Source organism: Lepidothrix coronata, unplaced genomic scaffold, assembly GCF_001604755.1.
Source record: "Lepidothrix coronata isolate B3197 unplaced genomic scaffold, Lepidothrix_coronata-1.0 Scaffold94, whole genome shotgun sequence".
Lineage (NCBI taxonomy): Eukaryota > Metazoa > Chordata > Aves > Passeriformes > Pipridae > Lepidothrix > Lepidothrix coronata.
In genome coordinates, this window is record NW_016690274.1 from 2,910,299 (window position 1) to 2,932,429 (window position 22,131).

At 42.2% G+C, this 22,131-nt stretch overlaps 1 protein-coding gene across 1 annotated transcript; it reads left to right on the forward strand.

Moving 5' to 3' along the window:
• Positions 1-291: 291 nt before the first annotated feature.
• On the forward strand, positions 292-20,395 carry LRP11 (LDL receptor related protein 11). The gene is made up of 8 exons (XM_017822070.1): positions 292-851; positions 1,578-1,615; positions 5,982-6,145; positions 9,300-9,441; positions 11,504-11,629; positions 12,376-12,588; positions 18,464-18,565; positions 18,808-20,395. Exons 1-8 carry the CDS (start codon positions 292-294, stop codon positions 18,960-18,962), a joined length of 1,500 nt encoding a protein of 499 aa, XP_017677559.1. The 3' UTR covers positions 18,963-20,395.
• Positions 20,396-22,131: the final 1,736 nt, after the last annotated feature.

The following is a 22,131-nucleotide window of genomic DNA, read 5'->3' on the forward strand; positions in this document are numbered from 1 at the left end:
TCCTGTTCCAGCATCTAACCACCCTCGCAGTAAAATATTTCTTCCGTGTATCCAACCTAAATCTCCCTTCTCTGAGTTCGAACCCATCACTCCTCGTCCTATGGCTCCAGCCCCTGACGGAGAGTCCCCCTCGGGGGCGGGGCCGGGGCGGGGCCCGCCGGAGCTGTTCGGGCGGCGGGTGCTGAGCGCGGCCGCGCCGCCTGGTGCAGCCGGGCGGGGCCGGCGCCTCCCGCGCCCGCTCGCTCGGGGGAGCCGGCGGGGGGAGCCGCGCCGCCGCCGCCGCCTGGGGCCATGGCGGCGCTGGTGCTGGTGCTGCTGGCGGCGCTGGGCGGCCGGGCCGTGCTGCCGGGCGGGCGCTGCGCGGCGCCGCTGGCCGACCTGCGCTCGCAGATCTCGGGCGTGGAGACGCTGCTGGAGGAGTTCCGCCGGCAGCTGCAGCAGGAGGAGCCGGGGCCGCCGGCGACGGCGAGCGGCGGCGGGGGCGGCGGGGAGCGGTGCGGCGGCAGCGGCAGCTTCTCCGCCAGGCCCGACTCCATCATCCGCACCAAGGACTCCATCGCGGCCGGCGCCACCTTCTTGCGGGCGCCGGGCGCCGTGTCGGGCTGGCGGCAGTGCCTGGACGCCTGCTGCGCCGAGCCGCGCTGCACGCTGGCCGTGGTGCAGGGGCCCGCCCGCCCTCGGGGCACGGCGGCCGAGCCGGGCTGCTACCTCTTCAACTGCACGCACCGCGGCCGCCCCGTGTGCCGCTTCGCCCCGCACCGCGGGTACAGCTCCTACAGCCGCCGGACGGCCGGCAGCGCCCCAGCGCCGCCGGGTAAGCGACCAGCGCGGGCGGGAGCGGCGGCCCCGCGGCGGGAGGGACATGGCGGCCTTCGGCACGGGGGTGGCGGGGCCGGCGGGGGGAGCGGGCGCCGTCCGTGCGGCTGCCCCGGTGCCGGGAAGGCGCTCCGGGGACGAGAGGCGTCGCCGGCGGGAGGAGGGAGCGAGGAGCGCCTTTCGGCGGGACTCCCCGAGCCGGGAGAGGCGGCCCGGCCGCGCCCGAGGTGACCTTATCCACGTGTATAAGTATCTAAAGGAGGTATGCCAAGAGGATGGAGTCAGGCTTTTCTAGGTGGTGCCGAGCAACAGGACAAGAGTCAACGGGCAGAAACGGGCGCACAGAAAGTTCCGCCTGAATATGAGGAAGAACAACTTTGATGTGCAGGTGACCGTGCACTGGAACAGGTTGCCCAGAGACTCTGTCCAGTCTCCCTCACTGGAGATACTCAAGAACGATCTGGACACAATCCTGTTCCATGTGATGCTGCTAGAGCAGGGAGGTTAGACCAGGTGACCCACTGTGGTCCCTTCCAACCTTACCCATTCTGGGAGGGTGTTCGGGCTTTGGGGGTATTCAGGCTTGGAGAAACCCACCCCTCATCCGTCTGTCTCTGCAGAACCCTTGGGGTCCACTGTGCCAGCTGGCCTGTGGCTGGGAGCCAGCCAGTGGGGTGAGCTTGTTCATGGGCCATACACCCCTGGGGGACCAGAAAGGTCCCAGCTCCCTGGGAACTGCAGGTGCTGGGCACCTTGGAAAGCATGACTGGGATGCTGATCCCAGCTATGCCAGAACCTGGTGCAGTAGCCTGAGGGCAAGCAAATGCCTTTCTTCTTGAGGGTGCTGTCCAAATGTTATTGCCTAAGCTGGTTTCTCATTCACTTAATTCAGGATTTTTCCTGCTTAAGAACTTGAGAGCTAGACTGAAGAAGACAAGGATACCTCACCAGTAGTTCAGAGGTAGCATGGACATTCTCTATAAGCACCTCTGGAACCTGGGCCACATCCAAAGCAGCGGTTTGTTCAACCCTGAAGCATATTTAAAAACAACATATTCCAGAGCAAGCAGCTGTAGATGAAAACAAGTCTGGATTTCTAGATTTGGAGTCTGTTTCCTAGCACCTGATCCAAAGAATTTACTTTCCCTCCCCCACCTCCTGTTGTTAAACAGTTACATCTTAAATAATTTTGACTTAATTTCATTACCTCTGTTGACAATACCTTCCTAAATATCATTTGCATCTCCTTCAGCAATAGATTTCAACTGAAGTAAATTAGTCACTGCATGCAACAGGAAGACCTGATATTGGTGTGGATGAAAACTGTGCCCAGATGTGCCTGCTGTTACTGCTCCCTTGGCAGGGGTCCATCCAGTCCTGCCTATTTCTTGAGAATGTCAGTGGGAATCCCCTGGAAATATGAGAGAGCAGGGGCTGAATTTGTAGAGGCGTTATGATGCCTAAATATTTTTTTGCAAAGTGTGTGAGCAGGATAATTAGAGAACTATAGCAAGAATCTTATGTCACCAGAGATGAAGCAAGCTTAAGGTACCAGAAAAACCCAAGGTATGATTTTGACATTTTCAACGGGGAAAGTATTAGTTACAGAGCATTATTTATGTAGCAACTTCAGGGTAATTGTGTTTCATAAGCCCATATGCACTTGCAAGATGGAAGGGTTAAGACTAGATTTTACATTGAAGCCTTGAATTAGGCTTCATTTTGAACTGCCTTAATTCTTTTATAACCTGGAGCTAATACTATTGTACAACTAATACTCTACCTATTAGAAATCTTGAATTTCTTGAGTTCCTTGAGTTCTTGAATTCTGGAATTCTTAAAAGCTTTGCCTTTTTGTCAGATTTGTGTCTATCGGCACTGGGCTTGCAAGGCAGTTTCAATTCCCAATCTGCAAATTGCTCTGCGTTCTTTTGGGTTTATTTAAAAGTCTGCCTTGTGGGTGATGGTGGTATCAGAAACAGGGGATTATGATTTCTTAATGCAATTACACTGGAGCTGAAGCAAAGCCACAAAGGAGAATGAACTTTTATTCAAATGTCTGTCAGCTGTGACATGGACCAGAAGAGATAAAATTAAGATTGAATTATTTTGCTCTGATGTTCTTTACCACTGAATTAAATTACATTGAAAAAATAATCTAGACAACAGGACAACAAAGGCACATCTCTTTTCCCTTCTGTCACCCCATAACTGAATTTAGAAAATTTAAGAAAGAACTTCTCATTTCAAGATTTTCTTCTATGAGAGGATCATGTTTTAGCTGTTCCTTTTTTTTTTCAGAGTATTTGGTGTTTAGTCTTTTTTTATTTTCTTTCTGAGAATACCAAAACAACATTTTTCCATAGATGTGGTGCCCTCATAATTCCAAAATATTTTTGAGCATTACGATACAGTGTGGGGTTTCATTTATGTTAAGGATCCTCATTAAACCAAACCCAATTGCTATTTAATTCTGTGAGCAATTAATGGCAGATACATATTTCTCAGATCAAGTGTGTCTGTGCAATTCCAGGACAGTTTAGAGAGACTTACATTTCAGTGTAAGTCCAAGTTCTTCACTATACATCCAGTTTGTGCTGGTTTGGCTGTGGATTTATGTTGCACTCCCAGGCAGTTTGTGCTGTGCTAACAGTGAACCCCCGTATGCCTATACAGAAATGAGAGGTAATTGTTTTCACCTTTGCTAGGCAAATTCTTAAATTTTTGATGTAGACATAAAGAGGACTCGAGTGTCTCACTGGAAATGTCTGACTTTGCTTCTGTGCCGCTCATTAGTGATGAGCAATGAAAAGATTCAGCATTAAGGTAAACTAATATCAAACACATTCAGGAGTTGTCAGCGAAATAAACTTTTGTAACAAAGTCTTCATTCAGAAGGCAGCTTAATTATTGGCAGGATAAGTCTGTATAAAGGATGGAGGAAGCAGAATAAGTTAAACCTATCGTGTTACCCTCTCAAAATAAAAAGCATTATAAAGTTGCACCCCTTTTTCTAGAAAGTAGCCAGCTCCATCATCTCAGTGTTGACCTGAGATACCAGTTCTGTACTGCTTATTTACATTCAACCTAATTGCATGTTAAAAACAGAAGTTTAGAGATGCTTTCTGAGTTTTATTTTTCTGCTAACCTGTGGCTGATAGTCCTTTACTCCCATGAGTGGTGTTTTAAGTGGCTCCTGAGAATCCCTCCTTGTTTTTTTATGCTGATTTCTTAGAAGTATGTATTCCTCAGATCTGAAGGTGTTTCACTAACTAAGAATTATGTATTCCATTACTTAAAACTTTGCTGTGGAAAAAGAGTCTTCAGCTCAATAGAATATCTCCTCCCATGCCATATGTCTCTATCAGGCCAATTTTTCCTTTACTAGAACAAACTTGAGCGGTTTTGCTGTGGATTTACTTTTCTGAAGATAATCTGGTGCCTTACAAGCAAAAGGTGGTGCTTCCATCCTTTGGGACCAGAGTGGTCCCTCACTCATCTTTAGCAAAGAGCTGGCATGAATTTCTGTGACCTGCCTCAACATGCAGTGGTCCTTCCATTGCAACTCATGCTGTTGGAGTATAAAGTTAGTCCAGGAAGACAGTATCCTTATTGCTTAGGGCCCAGGGGAAGTGGGGTTTGTCTCTGCCCCTGCAGGACGTTGATCTAGTCATTTAAACAGGCATGTGACATGAAACCCCTTTCCAAGGTAGAAGCGGAAGAATGGGCTCTGCTGTTTCAGACCCAGGTTGTTCTCTTTTTGACAGTTATTGGTAAAGTTAATAATTGTGGAAAGATGTTACATAACTCATATATACCAAATAAAAGTTGCCCTGGCACTATAATGGTGGTGGTTATTAACAATTAGGGGTTTTTTTGCACCTAGATGTTGCTTTTTTTAAACAAAGTTGGTTTTGAGAACTGAGCATGTACAAATTAGGCAAACCTTCCTGTGCCAGCTGGATGAGTGAGAACTGGTTCCTTACTTTCTATTATCAGACCCTGTTTTCAGTTATTTGTATGCTTTCCTAACTTACAACATTTGCCTTGTATTTTTCTATCTCTTACCTACTGCTGACAAAAACAAGAAATAAGAAGTTTGCTGTTCAGTCAGAGATAAACAGTTGTCCAACTGCTCTGATGAGCTCTGTGCCTTCGAGCAAGTTCTTGATACTGTTGAAGAGCATATCCAAGTAAGATCCCCTACAATGACAGGGAAATGCCTTTCCTTGTGCAGCTAACACAGAGTGAAGTTACAACCTTATGTTCAGTAGATGCTTTTCTGAGCATAATATCAATATCCTTTACAGGGGTTGAAGAGCAGAAAACGCCCTGGCACTCCAGAGTGCCAGAAAGAATGAAACTTGAGTGGGGAACTGCAGAAAAATACAATCTTCTGGCTAAAGTTGTCAAATACTGACTTGTTGATCTAGATTTTATCCCTCTGTCTTCTCTGCACTGTCTGCAGATTGCAGAACAAATGGCTTTACTTCTCACAGGCTCTGTCTCTTAACAGCTCATGGCTTTTGTTAGTCTAACCTGAAAAATTTGTGGTTTGATTGGCAAAAATACTTAGTACTCATAATTTTAATCAATAACGATTGTACTTTGAATGTAGCAAAATGCTACAAATCCTAAATAGTCTGAAAATCAACCTTTGAATATCTTAAATGAGGCACTTAAAATTGGTGGTTGTTTCTGATTCTGCTTCACCAGGGTGCCACCTTATGCTAAATAAGTCTTTCACTCCTGTAATGATATATTATAAAGAGACTAAAAGCCTATTGAATTATGCAGAGTGCTATAAAAAGTGTGCTGTAACTGTTTATGTAATTCATATTTAAACCCATTTTCATTAGTTCAGATTTAAAAACTACACTGATGCTAAAAATCTTGTTTGTTGTATTACTGAAACACACAGGTGCCTGAGAGGTTTTCTATGCCATGTGTTTCTAATGTAGCAGTTAATTCCCGAAGACATCATTCAATATAGAACAACTAACTAAAATTGAAGTAGATATTACTTTGGTGCACTAATGAACATGTCCATCTTTCAGAAAGTTGCACAGCAGTGAAACAATACCTTAACCAAGAAAAAAAATGTGTTGTATATAAATAACTCAGCTTCCCCTGATAGTAACTGGTCTTCTCCTTTTTTGTTGAAGAAGAAGAATATGATGAGCCTCCACAGTGCAAGGCAGGACAAGATATTGTGCTACAGTCACCTGTTGACTGGGTGCTTTTGGATGGCCGAGAAAGTTCAGATGACCATGGAATTGTGCAGTATGAGTGGACACTGCTGCAGGGTGACTCATCGGTTGAAATGCAGGTACATGTGCAATCTCACAACATGGACAGTTAATTCCAGATTGTTGTGTTTATACAGTTTTAAATGTAGAGCTAAAAATATTAAATGTATTCAAATGGATCTGTCTACCAGGCACCAAAATTAGGATGTCTGTACAATTTGAACATTTATTTCACAGAAATGTAGAGCAGCCCAGGTTGGAAGAGACCTCAAAAGATCATCTGGGCCAACCTTTTGTGGGACAAGGAGCCTAGATGAAATTATCTGTTGAATCACATCTTGAAGACCTCCAGTGAAGGAGGACTCCCTGGGGAGTTTGTTCCAGTGATTATTTCTAGTGGTTTATACAGTTAATCTCTATCCTGGATGGCATGAGACAGCCAGCAGCAAACAAATAGATGCTAATGCTTTACTGCATTTCAGCTCTGCTTCCTTTTGCCATTGTTTGTGCTCACTTGCACTTGGTTTTCAGCTTCTGTGATCCAGGTTAGAGACTCATCAGTAATTCAGTTACTAAAAATTATTACCTTATTAGGTATTTTCACCAACAGCCTACTGTCGATGCTTCTGGAGAAACTGCAAAGAAATGTGTGATATAGACCTTTTGAGATATTTCATCCATCGCTTTGGTTTCAGCTTAAAATTAGCCATCGAGAGAGGGATCTTTCATCTTAGCCTTCTTTGTGAATGCTCTAGGATCAGCAGAAAAGAAAGGAAAAATGTCTCAAACCCAAAGAGTCTACTCATAGTCTGTTCACAGCCCACAGTATCCAGGGCACACTGGGAACTCCATCTTGAGCGGGAAGGATATGTAAAGGTGAGAGAGCGTGGACCAAAATGAAGCTTTAAGAATAGTTGCTAGATATCATCTAGATGAAATGAACATTTTATTAGCAAGACTTGTTAATATAACACCTTGCAGTATTATTTTCTTTCAAGAGCAATTAAGCACTTAGTGATGTAGTAATATATCTAGAGTAAGAAAAAAATGCAAATTTAAAAAAAAGATTTAAAATTTATATGTTTTACTATTACTCAGAGTCACTCTGAAAATACAGACAAGCCTCATATCCATTCAAACTTGTGAAAATCACATTAGTCTTGGTGGTTTCTTTGTATCTGTTAACGGAAAATGAATTTGACACACTTTCATGCTTAAATAAATACTTTTTCATTGTGTTCAAATAAGCAGGGATTTCTCCTACAGATATGTACCCTGATGATCAGTCATGATAATTTAATTTTTAGAGTTGAATTAATAATTGTGATTTTTTTCATACATTCTTCAGTTGATGTCTTTTGTGCTTTAGTTACTGCCGTGAAGTTACTGAATTTCATGTCATTTATTCTTTGAGAATAATGCATGAATCCACAGCTACAAGGGAGAATGGGAATGTGTTTAAATAAGATAAAAGGCAGCTGTTGCATTGCTCTTATGGACTGAAGAATAAATAGAAGACAAAGGAGGTGAAAGGACTGCTATAGAGAGATCTTATCATATTGTAGAAGGAAGCCAGCGTAATTATTTTTTTTCTATTGTGACTGATTATTGCTTTTTAGATAATTTGCTTCTCAGATTGGGACCCACACTCTGTAGCTGTGCAGCTCCTCGACACTTAGGGACAATAATGGGTTGGGGTTTTTTAAAATGCTGATTATCTGGAAATTTACTATCTATTTTAAGCCAAAGTTTCTAAGAAAGCAAGTTCAGGCAAGCATTCTTCGGGGCAGGATGAAGATAATAAGGAAAGCACAGAGGTCACTGGGAGCAGTGGTGGCATATTTGGAAGTCAGTGGCATTTCTCTAGCTCTGCACTGAGAAGAAACTTGGACTCCAGGGCTCATGAGTTTTAAATACCATGTTTGCTCTCCCAGTAGTCACAGTGAACAGCAGCACATATTTTTTAGAGCATATTAATTTCTGTAATACACTAAAGAATAAAATTCTAATGGATCATACACTCTATCAGAATGTAATCAACAGAATGATCAGATAAGCAAGTGCATTCATGCAAATAGAAAAGGAAAGAAATTTCAGTTAGCAAATTCTGTTACTCAGAGAGAAAAATGCATTTATCAATACATTCTGCTATAAAGGTAGGTCTAGGATGCTATGATCATATTAATCAAAAACTCCTGTTTTCTTTCATGAAAAGCAACTTTAAATAAGCAAAGATCTTTATTGAATCTTTGGTTTAATATTAAAGATAATCACAGAGGATTTTAATATGCCTTTCAATTACTTATAAAAATAGCCCTGTGTGCTTAATTTGTAAAAGTGCACTACATGTCCAGTAAACCTGATGTGCTTTTTTGTAGTTACTGAAGTATGTGTTAGTGAATTCTGAGACAGATGAAATTATTTGTGACTGGTAATGGTTATGAGGTTAAAAAAAGTTCAACATTTACAAATACCACACTCATTTTATTTAGAAGTACTTCTAAATTACTATTATACTAATAATGCTAGTTTGGTACCTGCTTTAAATTACCATAGAATAAGTTATTTTATTAATTTCTTAATGATCTATTACACTTTTAAATTTTTTTTTATCCCATGACTTTCTGAAAGCAAATGATTAGATCACTCACTTTAGATGAACTTATATCTGGTTCAGAGCAAGCCATGGAAATTCAGCATAGGACATGGAAAAATTCAGTCCAGCAATTTGCAAAAGTTGTGACTGTATCAAATGTCATACTGGTCAGAGGTGGGCAGTCTTGTTGATAAAGCCATGCTGCCACTCACTTTATCATAAATCGATATGTAGCAGAAGTCACTTCTGTGGATCCATGTATATTGTCTACAGACTAACTCAATAGAGAGCAAAAGGTTAAAGTTTTACTGCTTACCCTCTAAACTTACATTTCTAATTACTGAAAAACTGAGTTAAATGTACGTGTCCATTTATTTTCCAGTGCTAAGATCCACAGCTCCAGGTAACTGAGTGTACCATGAAAAACAGTACCTAAATATTGTGTTTATTTTTACAAATGGGTGCAAAAAAAAAAAAAAAGAGATCAAATGTTACATGTTGACATACATGCTTGACTGGGCTGACTAGACTTAAGAGAATTATTTAATCTACATGAAACGAGCTCCCTATTCCTAGAAGTTTATGGATGGATTGTTTATACCAGTATGGGGTTTTTTTCACTCTCTGTCTTTAATCAGGTACCACAACCAGGAACACTGAAACTGTCTCACGTTCAGGAAGGCGGGTATATTTTCCAGCTAACTGTGACAGACACTGCAGGTCAGCGGAGCTCTGACAACGTCTCTGTGACTGTTCTGCCCATGGTTCATTCCGCAGGAGGTGAGAAAACGAGTTGTTGTTGCCTGAGTGACCCCCAGGGTATGGTATTCAGAGCAGATTAAGGGTCTTGATAGAGGCAAAAGTCTTATTCTCCATTTCTAGTGTTTTATTTTGTCTTTATCCATTACATAATGGCATCTCTTTCAGCTTTGAATCACTCTTTCAAAGTGAAGAAACAAACAAGCAGCAATTGTGTGTTACAGGAATAATACTTCCAAGCATTGAATGTTTGTCCTACTGCTTATAAGCATGCAGGGTTGTAAAAATGAAATACTGCCGTAGGTATCAGGCACATTGTAACATTGAGGTGGTGTAGACAACATGACAAGGCCTGTGCTACCAGTTAAACTTAGCTGTTGTGCTATCAGCTAAAATCAGTTAATTGTATGTGTGAGGCAGACTAATAATAATAGTGACCTGCATCTGTAGTCTAAAAGATGACTTCTTGTTTTCTTGTATTGAAGTTTTTCTGTCTAGTGGTTGTTATTGAAGCCTATGCTACTGGGGAAAATGAAACTGGAACTGACCCATCATTTTTAAACTCTGAGCTCCAGAAACATGTAAAAAGCATAAAGGATAGAAAATAAGTTAGATTTCAGTGGCTGTCAGTCCTGGTCTCTTCAATGTAATAACTTCTAATTACGTTGTAATTAACAAGTTGTTAGTACAGATCTGCTGCTCTGGCACAAAGTAAAAGTTAAATAGTGTTATCACCCTGTTCAGCTGAACCAGTGAAAACCTTGCTCTGCACCAGTGCAATATCCCTATGCGAGAAGGTAGTCCCTGTGGTAATAAACTGGTATTGCAAAAAAACCTGCTTAATAATGCCTGTGTTCCAGTAATGGGTTATAGAGTTGTGTTCATAAATGTTTAATTCAGCTAAAGCAGCCAGAGAGGTTTACTGGTTTGTTTATTTGCTGCTGTGGGTATCAGGGGTATCTTTTGTATGGAGCACATAGAGGATGCACTGTCTTTTTTATTTTTCTAATTCTCCGTCTGTGTTAGCAATTCAAGTGTTACTACTATAGCTAAACTAGTGCCTTAATGCATGCAAGACCCATGCTACTATTAGCACTGAAGTTTAGGAGATGCATTTTCTGATTTTAGGAGTTTTAAACAGGGATCCATGTTCCTCCCATGCTTCCATTAGCATTGCACAGCTTTCTGGTGCATAGCAGGATAACAACCAAAGGCTGTGACATCCTTATGCAAATCGATTTGCTGTGACAACATTAATCAAACACTGAATTTGATAGTGCTTTACAAAGTGATGAAATACACTGCTGTTAGAAAGACAAAAGCATACATGTAAACACTTGAAAATTACAGGATCAGAATGGGTTTCAGGAAAGCTTTGAGTATGCAAATTGAAATGTGCGGGGACACTCTCCATTTCCGGGGGAATCTAAATATTAGAGCAGGCAGCAGTCAGTCCTTTCTGGTGAAAGTCATTTGAGAGACTTCTGGTAGTCCTGTTCTGGTCTGTGCTGTATTGAAGTCATTGGATTACTAATGTAAATAAATGACGAGCATTCTTTATGTATTTTAATTAGGTTGCAGAAAACATGCTATAAAAGGTCCCATATAGTCCGTATGTGTGCATGTAAAACAACATATTGTCCGAAATACATAATGGGTATGTAGTAGGAATTACATGCTGGAGCAATGCCATTACAGCCATAGAGATTTCATTTATTTATTTTCAGGACTGTTCTTTTAAGCCTAAGAAGATCTCCTTTTAGCTTAGGCCAGCAGAATTTAAAGCACTGTAAGGGTGCTGCACAAGGTATAAGGTGCAACAGCCTCCAGGTTGAGTATTCCTGCAGTAAAGAGATTTCCAGAATAGTGATGAAGGTGCCAGAAATAGCTATTACCTATATTAGCTTCTATGTCAATATGACATTATATAGCTGAGTCTGACCTTTCTTCAACTTTCTGCCTTGTTCATGGTCCTTCTTGACTTAGCATGGTTTTGCTTTTTCCTCAGTGCTGCAGATTTTAGTCATTGACCCAGTACTTACTACCTGGATTTCTTGGTAATTTGGGAATTGTTTCTCAACAGCCTGTGTTGGGGTTTGCTCTCGCTACCAGTTTATCTGCGATGATGGCTGCTGCATTGACATCACTTTTGCTTGTGATGGTGTGAGACAGTGCCCTGATGGATCAGATGAAACTTTCTGCCAGAATCGTAAGTGTGCCAGGCCGTGGTGTAGATTGTGGAAGTAACCACAGCCCAAATGACCAAAAGGGAATGACGCCACTTCTGTGGCCTCTCTCTCCCTATGAGTAAGCTCCCTAAGTTGCTCCCAACATAGAGCCTTTCATTGGAATTAGCACATGGGAAGATGTAATGTCCACATACAGTAGGTGCTCAGAAATTTTCTTCAAAGCATGTTAAAACTATCAAGGGTCCCTAAATGACTGATTTTGTGTTGAATATTTCAAAGATAGTTTTTTCACTTGCATGATGATTCTGGAAAGAAGAACTGTGTTTCATAGTGTCTCAGAGATACTATTCAAAGTGCTGCTACACACCTTACAAGAATCTGAAACACTCACTCTGAGCAGGCAGGGGAACCAGCTGATTCACAATCCCTCTGTTTGCTTTCATTAGTCATCCCTCAGTATGTGCCCACGCTCAACTAAGTGAACGAAAATCTTCAGAGGGTGAATTGGCACAATGGCTAACCACTCTGGCATTGATATTTTAGTTGCTGGACTTCACTGTAGAGTTCATGAGTGTACTTCTGCTTAACAGTTGGCAGCAAGCAACTGTTAACCTTTTATGTATCTGGAACTCACATATCATCATATATGTGAACCTGAGGAAGTTTTTTAGCCTGCCTCAAGGCCCATATTGAAGGGTCTTCCTTAAGAACACTCCCATTCCCTTTAATTATGTACAAAAATTATGATTTTTGTTTCTGTTAACAGTCAGCCCGGGTCGAAAGACAGTGACACATGCAGCTCTTGGCACTACCCAGCAAAGGACTGTAGGACTGACTGAAGACACAGATGAAAATTTCTCTGCAGAAAACACCCTGAAAGCCACTGTCAGAAATCAGCCAGTTCTCTCAGTGGATGCAGACATGTCTAACCAATCGCTTTCTCAGGGACCAAAGAAACAAATCAGTGGATTTGTGCCAGGTAAGAGTTGAAATGAATCAGTTTCAGTAAATCATTCTCTTTAAAGAAAGAAAATGTCTTGCACCTTAAGTTTATTTTAATTGTTTTTTGGTGCCCAAGAGGAAAAAAATTGAAAATGCAAAAGATACAAAAGAAACCTGTAATAATGAAGTTCTATGTAGCTTTCAATTTATTATTGTCAAGTCTACTTTTTAGCAGGTGCAAAAAGAAAGTTAAAATGTAGGGATGCCAGGAAAATAATACAGTCTAAGGAACAAAACATGCAGTGAGCTAAATACAAATTCTGCCCCAGGTTCAGCTCTGCAGGCTGATGTATTAAGGCTTTTTAAATCTGTAGAGGAGTACTTCAGGAGAACATAATAAAGTACTGTTCAACTTGGGTGAAAGTAATTGCTTTCCTCCTTGTGTTAATTATGACTTCTTTCTTTTTTTCCCCTCTGAACTAATATCTTTAGTATTATGGGCTTTTTTTTTTCTGAACTGTGTCTCCAGGGCAGGAGAAGTCTTTCATCACTATAGAAAAGGCTCAGTCTTTGGTAACAAACAACCTCAGGTGAACGTGTACAGGTGCCCGGTATTGTTCTCCATAGTAGCTGCAGGCCTGTAGTGAGTCACCATGTGGTGATGTTACAGGCAGAGTCCCCAGCCCTGGCCTTTGTATGAGACCTCCCACTTTTATTTCTTCATGTTTAGACTGATTCATGGACCCCAAGACACAGCTATTTATAACCAGCTTTATTTTCCAGTTACAACAGAGCAGTGCTCAAGGCCCTCTGCTGCCGACTCTTGTAAAGGGCACTGCCCTGGCACTTGAGTGTTTCTTCAGATGCTTGTACTTCATCTGTGGAGACTGCAAAGGGAGTGAAAACAATGTTCTTCAAGAATTAGACTGTCTTAGTGAATGCCTAGAGACTGATACCAAAATCCTCAGTTTTCCCCTTTTCTGGCAGTGTAGATGACCTCGGTGCTCCTCACTGGAATGACTTAAATCCTGAAGTCTGATCCAAAACCTTCTTGCTCACATAGTCTTGAGTGACACCTAATATGGGGCCACCTAAACTAAACATCAAATTTCCAAGGAACAGTGCAGCCTCCAGTGGAAATTCAGCTGCTAAGTAGGTCTCAAAAATCATTTGGATTGTGAATCCAGACATAAAACCAGAACTGAGGTCACCAACTTCAGCAACCTATAATCAGGGGTTGTAATTGGAAGTACATCTAGAAGTGTGGCACTTTTACATAGTCATTTTCTGTGTTTACCTGTTGCACAATGACTTACTTGCCCTGGTTTTGCTCTCAAGGTAGCCTTTTGCACAGCAGTAGACATGCAAAGAAAGAAATTCTTATAAAACTAAAAAAGTGTGATGGGGCTTCAGTAATAAGTGTACTACCAGTAGCTGTTGTAATTGTTTTAATTTTAAAAAGGCAAGATTTTGAGCTGACCATGTCTAGTTTTAATTCTCGTGGGTTTAATATTGCTTTCTTGACAAAACTCAGTCAAAATTTAATTTTAGATGCTTAAGAATTTCCTTCAGAATAGAAGGTTCCAGTCTTTAGTGACCTAGGAACCCAATACTTTTAACCAAAAAAGCAACAAACAGCTCAGTGAGGTTTAAACTCACCTATGGATCAGTTCCAAATGGGGTGGGTGCATGTGGTGGGACGTGAAGAGGTGCCACGTACCTGGATCCGAAGGGCAATGCCAAAAAATGCTCTGCCAAAACCTGCTCTGAGCTGCTGTCTTCTCCTGCAGACACTTACACTTCACAGGAGTAACATTCTGTACATTAATGATTCACAGAGGTCCAGAGAGGTTCAAGTCCTGCCCCACTCGCGAGCATCACAGTCTTTATAAAGCTGAGGAGACAGGCATCTAACCTGTTCCTAAAAATTCACCCAGATCCATTAATTAGACTTCTCTCCATCACTGCCATCTCAAGAAAGTTACAGACCAAACCTACACACAGAACTGCTGAAGCAGTTCCATGAAGCTCATCTGGAGGCATTCAGAGGTGCAATAATTGCTAGATACATTTTTTAGGAGAGGGAAGCAGCACTGAAAGAAACCATACCAGCAGCCTCAAAAGTTCAGCAATTCCACTGGCAGAAATCCTGTTCTGGGATTGACTGTCTCCTGAGACAGTGCTAGAGCCGCTAGTGGTGCCAAGGTGGAACCTCTGCCTCTGAGTCACACTGAAAAGGTCTTTGTTGGCCCAAGGCTTTTTGGCCTGGAGTTGATTTTGCAAACATCCAGGCTTCCTATTATACATAAATTTTAAAAGATTTACTTATTTTAATGTCAATATGTTGAAAAGCTGTCTACTTAACTTACATATTAAAGGGATATGGCTTTACAGTGGCAGCACAGGTTCCAGCATTTTACTTGTGGCTCCTCCATTCAGGGCTACATTTGTCTTATTTCTTAGTTGACTATTTCAGATTGTCATGGAAATATAATCCAGGAAGGAAAACGTGGTGCTCTCGAATCTAGTGAATGCAAGGCAGAGTAAAAGAAGGTGTTACCTACTGGAGACAGCATGTGGCACGTTCTAGCTGGCTGCTAGACTTGATGCTTGATACAGGAGCTTTCAGCTGACTTCTAAAGAATAGGTTTTCCCCAAGAAGTTGCAGGACTGGGGACTTGCTTTGTTTTCTTTTTTACATTTGTTTTTAATACAGTGGTGGTTACAGTACCAATAAAGGCATGTCCCTTCTGCTACTTACCTCTCCATAAACAGATTTCATCTCTCATATTCCAATAAAAATGTCCAATAAAGGGACCTCCTTGTCAAGTACTAGCATATTTATCCTTTCTCCATTTTAAAAGGAGCTGGGCTACGCTGTAATATTTTGGACTGTGGGATAGTTCCTGCTAGCAAAAATATAAGCTTTCTGCCTATGAGGGTCATACAAGGGAAAATTTGTCCCAGAATCCATTTTCTCTTAATAGTTTCTCTGTTCCAAATGTCCCTTAACCTGCCATCTTTACTCCAGTGGCCCTCATGTTTGTCTCTGACTTGACACAAACTTTTAAAGGATTTACACTGAAGTATGAAAATATGAAAATATGCAAGTCCAAGTTAAGTACTATTTAAAATTTCTACCTGGCCTAGCAGAGGATTTATTCACAATAAGGAGAAAAAGACCACAACCAAGCAACCAAAACAAAAGCCAAAAATCAGTCATTGTTGACAATGGCTGAATCTCATTCTGCATCCTGCCTTTCCAGTGGGATTCCTCTACACCTAGGTGACTCCAGGGGAACACTTAGTCCAACACTAAGAGATAACTTCCTCGGACACTCAGGGCACGGAGTCTTCTGCAACAGACTCATGGTTTAATTTTTGCCCAAGCTGGAAGGCCAAACATTTTCTTCCAAAGTTGGGAGCAGAGGCAGAAGAGGCACTTTATGTCAATAAAGGAATCTGTTCTCTCTCTGCAGACATATCTCCATAGTAAAGTAATCCAGACTGCATCTCCTGCAAAGGCCAGCACAGCATTTCTTCTCCAAAGAGCCCAAGTGTTCTTCTCCAGGAAAGTTCTTAAACCCAGCTGCATATTCTGGCACTGCTGCAGGTGCAGATGAATACAAAAAACATACATTTGCAGCAAAGCTCACTGGAGTGAGCAGTGGGTTGACTTCTAAGCAGCAACAGCCAGTAGCAAACGTGGTCATGCAGACAGGTTGAATTCATGAGCAGCCTGAAGATTTGTGCTCCCCAGCATAGCCAACTCAAGTGTATAAATCACCATAACAGCTTCGCATTCCCCTGGCACAAGGTCCCTGCCTCTTCCAGGCTGCCCATGCCAGCTGTTGTGCAGTGCTGTTCAGGGCTGGGATTACAACATTTGGCTGAGTGCCCAAGCCTTAGTCATGTTTTTACTGTGGAGGCATCAACAGCGGGTGCTCTAACCTAGATCTCTAATTTAGGGTAACTGGAAAGGGCTGTAAATTGCAATTTACTATTAACAGACTAGAAAATCAAGAGAAAGTGAAAACAAAATGAAACCCAGGTAACATGATTATGTCAGGCTTCTAAACTTATTTGGGGAAATTGCTCTTTCTTTTCTAGTGATAATAGATAAGGTGTTAAGCAGCACTGACTGATAGTCTCTCCAGTCATGTAAAAGCAGCCACAAGTCTTAACAAAATCCTACAGGCTTTATTGAAGGGATTCTGTTCTTCTACCATTCCAAACTTTTCCCACCAAACTTCTCTCCATATTTGCCAAATGTCTTTACAAGCAGTTGGCTTAAATATTCCATTTACTCAAATGGCAGGAAACAAATTTACAAAACAGGCATTAGATCTAGCCTTGCCGTTCAGACTGGAGCAGCTCTTAAGAAAAGCCAATATCTTTTGGGTATTTCCAAAATAAAGACAAATATTTGTTTCATTTCATTCAGGAAAAACAGAAGCAGAAAACAGCTGCTGGTTTTAGTCTAAGTTACATTCAGGTGATCTTGCACAGATCTGATGCCATACAGGTACTTTAAAGCCAGTACAATTTACACTTAGGATTCCCTTAAGTCCACTTTACCTGCCAGAACAACATAAAGAGCCCAATGAGGTGGAGGCCACAGCTCATTCCTAAGTCATCTGCTGCAGATGAACTTTGTGTTTATGTACACCTATCCATAATGGCAAGGCAGTAAAACCAGAGCCTGGGAGGTGGTGTTCTGCCTTAGAGTGGAGACATCAGCACTGACCTCATGACAGTATTGATAAAACAATTTAAGCTTTAATTAACAGTTGTGAGTATTCGCTGCTGCCACTGACAGGGACACATTCTGCAGCTCTTCAGAGTTGATGGTGGTGGGTGGGAGTTACACAGAGTGCACGTTCCAAGCTAATTGACTTAAACACTTCCTTAACACCCACCACTCTATGTAATGCCAATTACAACATTTCACATTCATGTTTTACAGATCTTGTAGCACAGTTTGTTTCTGTTGGCTCTGTCACAGTTCTGAAGGCTGCCAGCAAATGTATCGCAGTGCAGTCAAAGTGCCCTTCAATATTTATGTTATCAGTAAACCCCAAATATAGTCAATACTTTAAAAACGTAGGCATATCACTGATTTTTGTGAGGGTGTTGGTGGATTAAGCTGTCACTCTTGCATAGTGCCCCCACAGCTATCGGAGTAGGACTTGAGTGGGAGGGCAGGAGGAGGGAGTCCCAGTTGAGTTACTCTGCTTTTTAAAAGTAGAACTGCCGCCCTATGCATTCCCAAGAACACTCCTTGGCAGCAAAGTGTGTGTTGTCTCTTCTTGAGTAGGTACAATGCTCTGTAATATCTTATGTACCACACAAGCTGCAGTGACTCCAAATCATCCTCTTTGAAATGTTCTCCCCATGTATTTTCATGTCTTCCAAGTACCTAAGTTCTGCATCTGTATGTGTCAGGTAACAGGCAAAGTTAAGGTGATTTGTGCAGCCAACCTATGTGTTTTCTGCTTTGCAAGTTCCAAGGATAGAGATCAATATAATGTGAAATGGCCTCATTTTCAACTACATATGTAAAGAGCTTAAGCAAAGTTTTAGCTCAGACTAGTCTATACGTCGTTTTGGAAGTTTGTAAAACAGAATTGATATCCTTCTTTTTTTAGTGGAAAATGACCCCACTTGGGTTTGGTTGAGATGCATCGGGGTTTGGGATGCAAAACTGAATTCACATTTTAGCTTTAGCTTCACATTATTTCAAAAATTCAAGTTATACAGTTGAAGTCAGAAGTTCTTAAACTACTGTTCTATTGTTTGATTTTTTTTCCCTAAGTTTAGTACTCTACATTATTTAATTCTAGTGTCCTGGGGATAAGACTTTCTAAGTCACTGAACAGCCATATTCATTTATCTTGCTTGACTTTGTGCAGATAACAGTTCCTCAGGGAAAAGAACAGATGATAAAAATGGGAATGGCATAATGGTGCCAAGGAGAGATCAGTTTGGAGGTAGTCATCCAGTCCCAGAAACAGGTAAGACCAACCATGTGAATTCATTTTGAATTACATTAGTTTTTCAGTCAGCTGGTGCAATACACATACAATGGTCAAAAATTGAATAATGTACTCCATATTCTGGTTTCACAGCATGAGTTGCTCGAAATATTAGCATCTAAGTGATAAACTAGGTGTATTTTTAAAGAAAAATGTCAGGTTTTCTCTACCAGCATCTCACTGTATTAAATAAAATGTAATTTCTCTTAACCTTGTTGTAGGTGCTGTGTTACCCTTAGCCTTAGGCTTGGCCATCACTGCTTTGCTGCTTCTTATGGTTGCTTGCAGACTGCGCTTAGTGAAACAGAAGCTTAAAAAAGCTCGACCCATTACATCTGAAGAGTCCGATTACCTCATCAATGGGATGTATCTCTAAAAATTGGATTTTGGTCAGTTGTTTTCTCCCCTTTCTCCTGTGTCCATGAACCTCTGCCTCTGTAACAGGACCAAAATCCTTAGTTAATTTTCAAGTGTAGAAGCAGTTTACAAGATGAGGAACATATTCTTCCCCTTCAGTGATAATATAAAAAAGTGAGTAGATGCCCATGCTCAGAAAATAAGAAGCGTTCAGGCTCCAGAGAGTAGATGCAGTTGTGCAGAAGANACACTGCAACGTGGGGAGACTCCATGCTGGATGCAGGGTGCTCTTGCCCTCCCCACAGCAGCTGGGGTCTCAGCCAAGGCCGAGTGTGCCCCAGGGCCAGGACACTGGAGCAGCCAAGGCCCAGCAGCCCTGGCACAGGGGGAAGCCTGTGCCAGCATCCTCTTCTCAGTGCTGCCACTGCTGCGCTCTGCTCTGGAGACTGGGATGCTCCAACCAAGGCACTACTTCACTGTCCAGCAGAAACCCATTTGTGTACTTTCCCCCAATGCACAGGAAGTGTTTTCATTAAAGAATTTGCCTTGCTTTGTTAATTAAAAGCAACCACTATCTAGGCGCCAGCTTTTGTAAAGCAAATTGGGATTTAAAGAACACAGCATCTTTCTTCCATTCATAGTTTAAACTTCTGTGCCGCTAGCAGAGAGAGCCATGCTTACTAAATGCTGAAATGAAAAAATACAAGTCCTCAGCAGGTGAGCTTGGACCTCCCAGTGCTCAACAGCAATGTACTGTTGCCCAAAGAAGCTGTGGATACCCCATCCCTGGCAGTATTCAAGGCCAGGCTGAATGGAGCCCTGAGCAACCTGATCTAGTGAATGGCATCCCTGACTGTGGCAGGAGGGCTGGAGCTGGATAATCTTTAAGGTCCTTTCCAACCCAAACCACCAATTCTGTGTATGAGCCCAGAGCTGTCTCTCTCCCCAGAGCTCAGGGCTTGTTCAGCCTTTTCTACCCCTAGCCTGCCACCCTTCCACAGCGTGAGAAAGCAGCACACAGCAGTTTTTATCCAAGATGCCAGAGTGTAGCATTCCTGCTGGTTATCCCATAGCTCCCTGCAAAGCTTGAAAGCTTTGGTGATCTGCCCTCAACCCAGAAAAATTCTCATAGAATTAGAGCAAGTAATTCATATGTGTGAGTGAACTTCAGATGTGTTAACAGTAAAATGTGTACAGTACATGTTATATATACATATATATACACAAGAATTGTGCTGTCTGTCTTGTTTGACTGTCCAAGGATGTCACATTCCTCATGGGTCCCAATAAAACCAGAGTCAAATGAGGCATGCATCTTTTTGTATGTCGTCTTTTGTACTTCAGTAGCTTCAAGTCAGCACAAATATTGCCATGGTATAAAAATAGTTCTTCAAGTTGTTTGTTCTTGATTACTTTATGTAAAATAGCTCCAATAAACCTATTTTATTCTTATATTTCTTGCATTGTCTCTATTTTCAGCTACCAGCTAAATTTTGTGCTACTAGACCATATCATGAGAGCACACAGAAGTACATTTCTCCTTTCTGTGAAGCAGCCTTATAAGAAGCTGGAATGTGTGTGGTGGGGGGAGTTGTTGAGATACTTGCTTCAGGAAGAATGAGAATGACAGGGCATCTACCTGCAATGACCTGTCTCTCCAACAGTGCTTGAGCTGAGCAGGACAGCAGTCCCAGAGCTGACTGTGCCAATCACTCAGGGAATCTGGTTTCTTGTGCTCCTTGCTCAGAGCCCTCATGCCACATTAGGCAAAGTCTGGTTGTCTGTACTTCAGCGTTACAGTGGGTCCAGGAGACCATCTGCTGATGCTGCCCATTTCCAATTGGGGAGCATGGCCTCTCTTCCATTCTAGCCTACAGCAGATGTGGCAATTAGCAAGAGGCCCAAAAGACCACATTTTAAATACAGCCTTCTAGGGAAGACACACTGTCCATCTGGTTAAGGTATTATTTCCCATCACTGAAATTTGTTTGGAGGTTTAATTAAATATCTAATTCTCCTTCACCATCTTACCATAGCAGCAAGAAAAGCAGTCTTTTCTCACTGTGCCCACTGTGCTCCTATTACTGAAATCCATTACACCAGCACACAGCCAGCAGCAGGACAAAAGGTTTGGTTTTGTTCTTCCAGGCAGGACAACAGTGAGATCCCACACAAAGCACAAGCCAGCTAGTACAGCCATGGTGTGAGAAAGCTGCTCAGCTTTCCAGTCACTTCACACAACAGCAGGTTTTGTTGCTGTGCTGCTGCAAGTGGAATAAACCTTCATGGATTCTGCGTATGACAGGCAAGAATGAACACCTCCAAGCAGAGAGCAGCAGACAGCAAGCACAGTACAGGAGTTATAATAATGTGTTATAGTTGCCACAGTATTCCCAGGGACTGTTCTTTCCAGGAGGGGAGATGGTGACAGTTGCTGTTGTGCAGACCACCAGCTTGAGGCCTATTACTTCCCGGGTATTAGCAAACTACACGGTTGGACTGAAATAAACAAAAAAGTTTGCATCTTACCAGAAAGCCTGGGCATCATCAGCTGGATGGAGAGCAAGACAAAGTTAGCAAAATAACAGATTGCCTTGGCAGCTTCTGCAATAACACACCCATTGGTCTCAATACCATGTGCTATCATTTAATAACTTCCATGCCATTTGATTTTAAATAAGTGATACTGAACTACTGAGCCGGAGCACACCTGGACACTAGCAGAAAATACTGTGGCAAGACACCCTTGTTGACACGCTTGGGGTGCTTTTCCCCTTCTCTCCAGGCAGTTCCCAGTCGTTGCCTCCTTCTGACACCACTTCTGTAGCCCCTTCCCAGATGCTCCCAAGGTTGGAGCTCTCCCTCTAATGACAAGGCAGCACTCAGAGCAGGCGGTGCTTGTAGCCCATCTTCACAGCTGCACTGCTAATACTGCTTTCACGGCTTCTCGTGCAGACCCTAGGAGCTACGGAGTTATACAGTGTTTATACTGCAGTACAAGTGCAACATTCTGTGGGAAAACTGTCACTATTTGAGGTCTGTCAGATCTGTTTTTCCTGTCCCAAATACTGAAATGTGTTTATCCACATATCTGGGAGTATGCTCAATCCACCTAGTCTTACCAGCATGCTTAGACAGGTAAGTAGAGAATACTGACTGCTCAGATCACATACCCCTGTGGATATTGC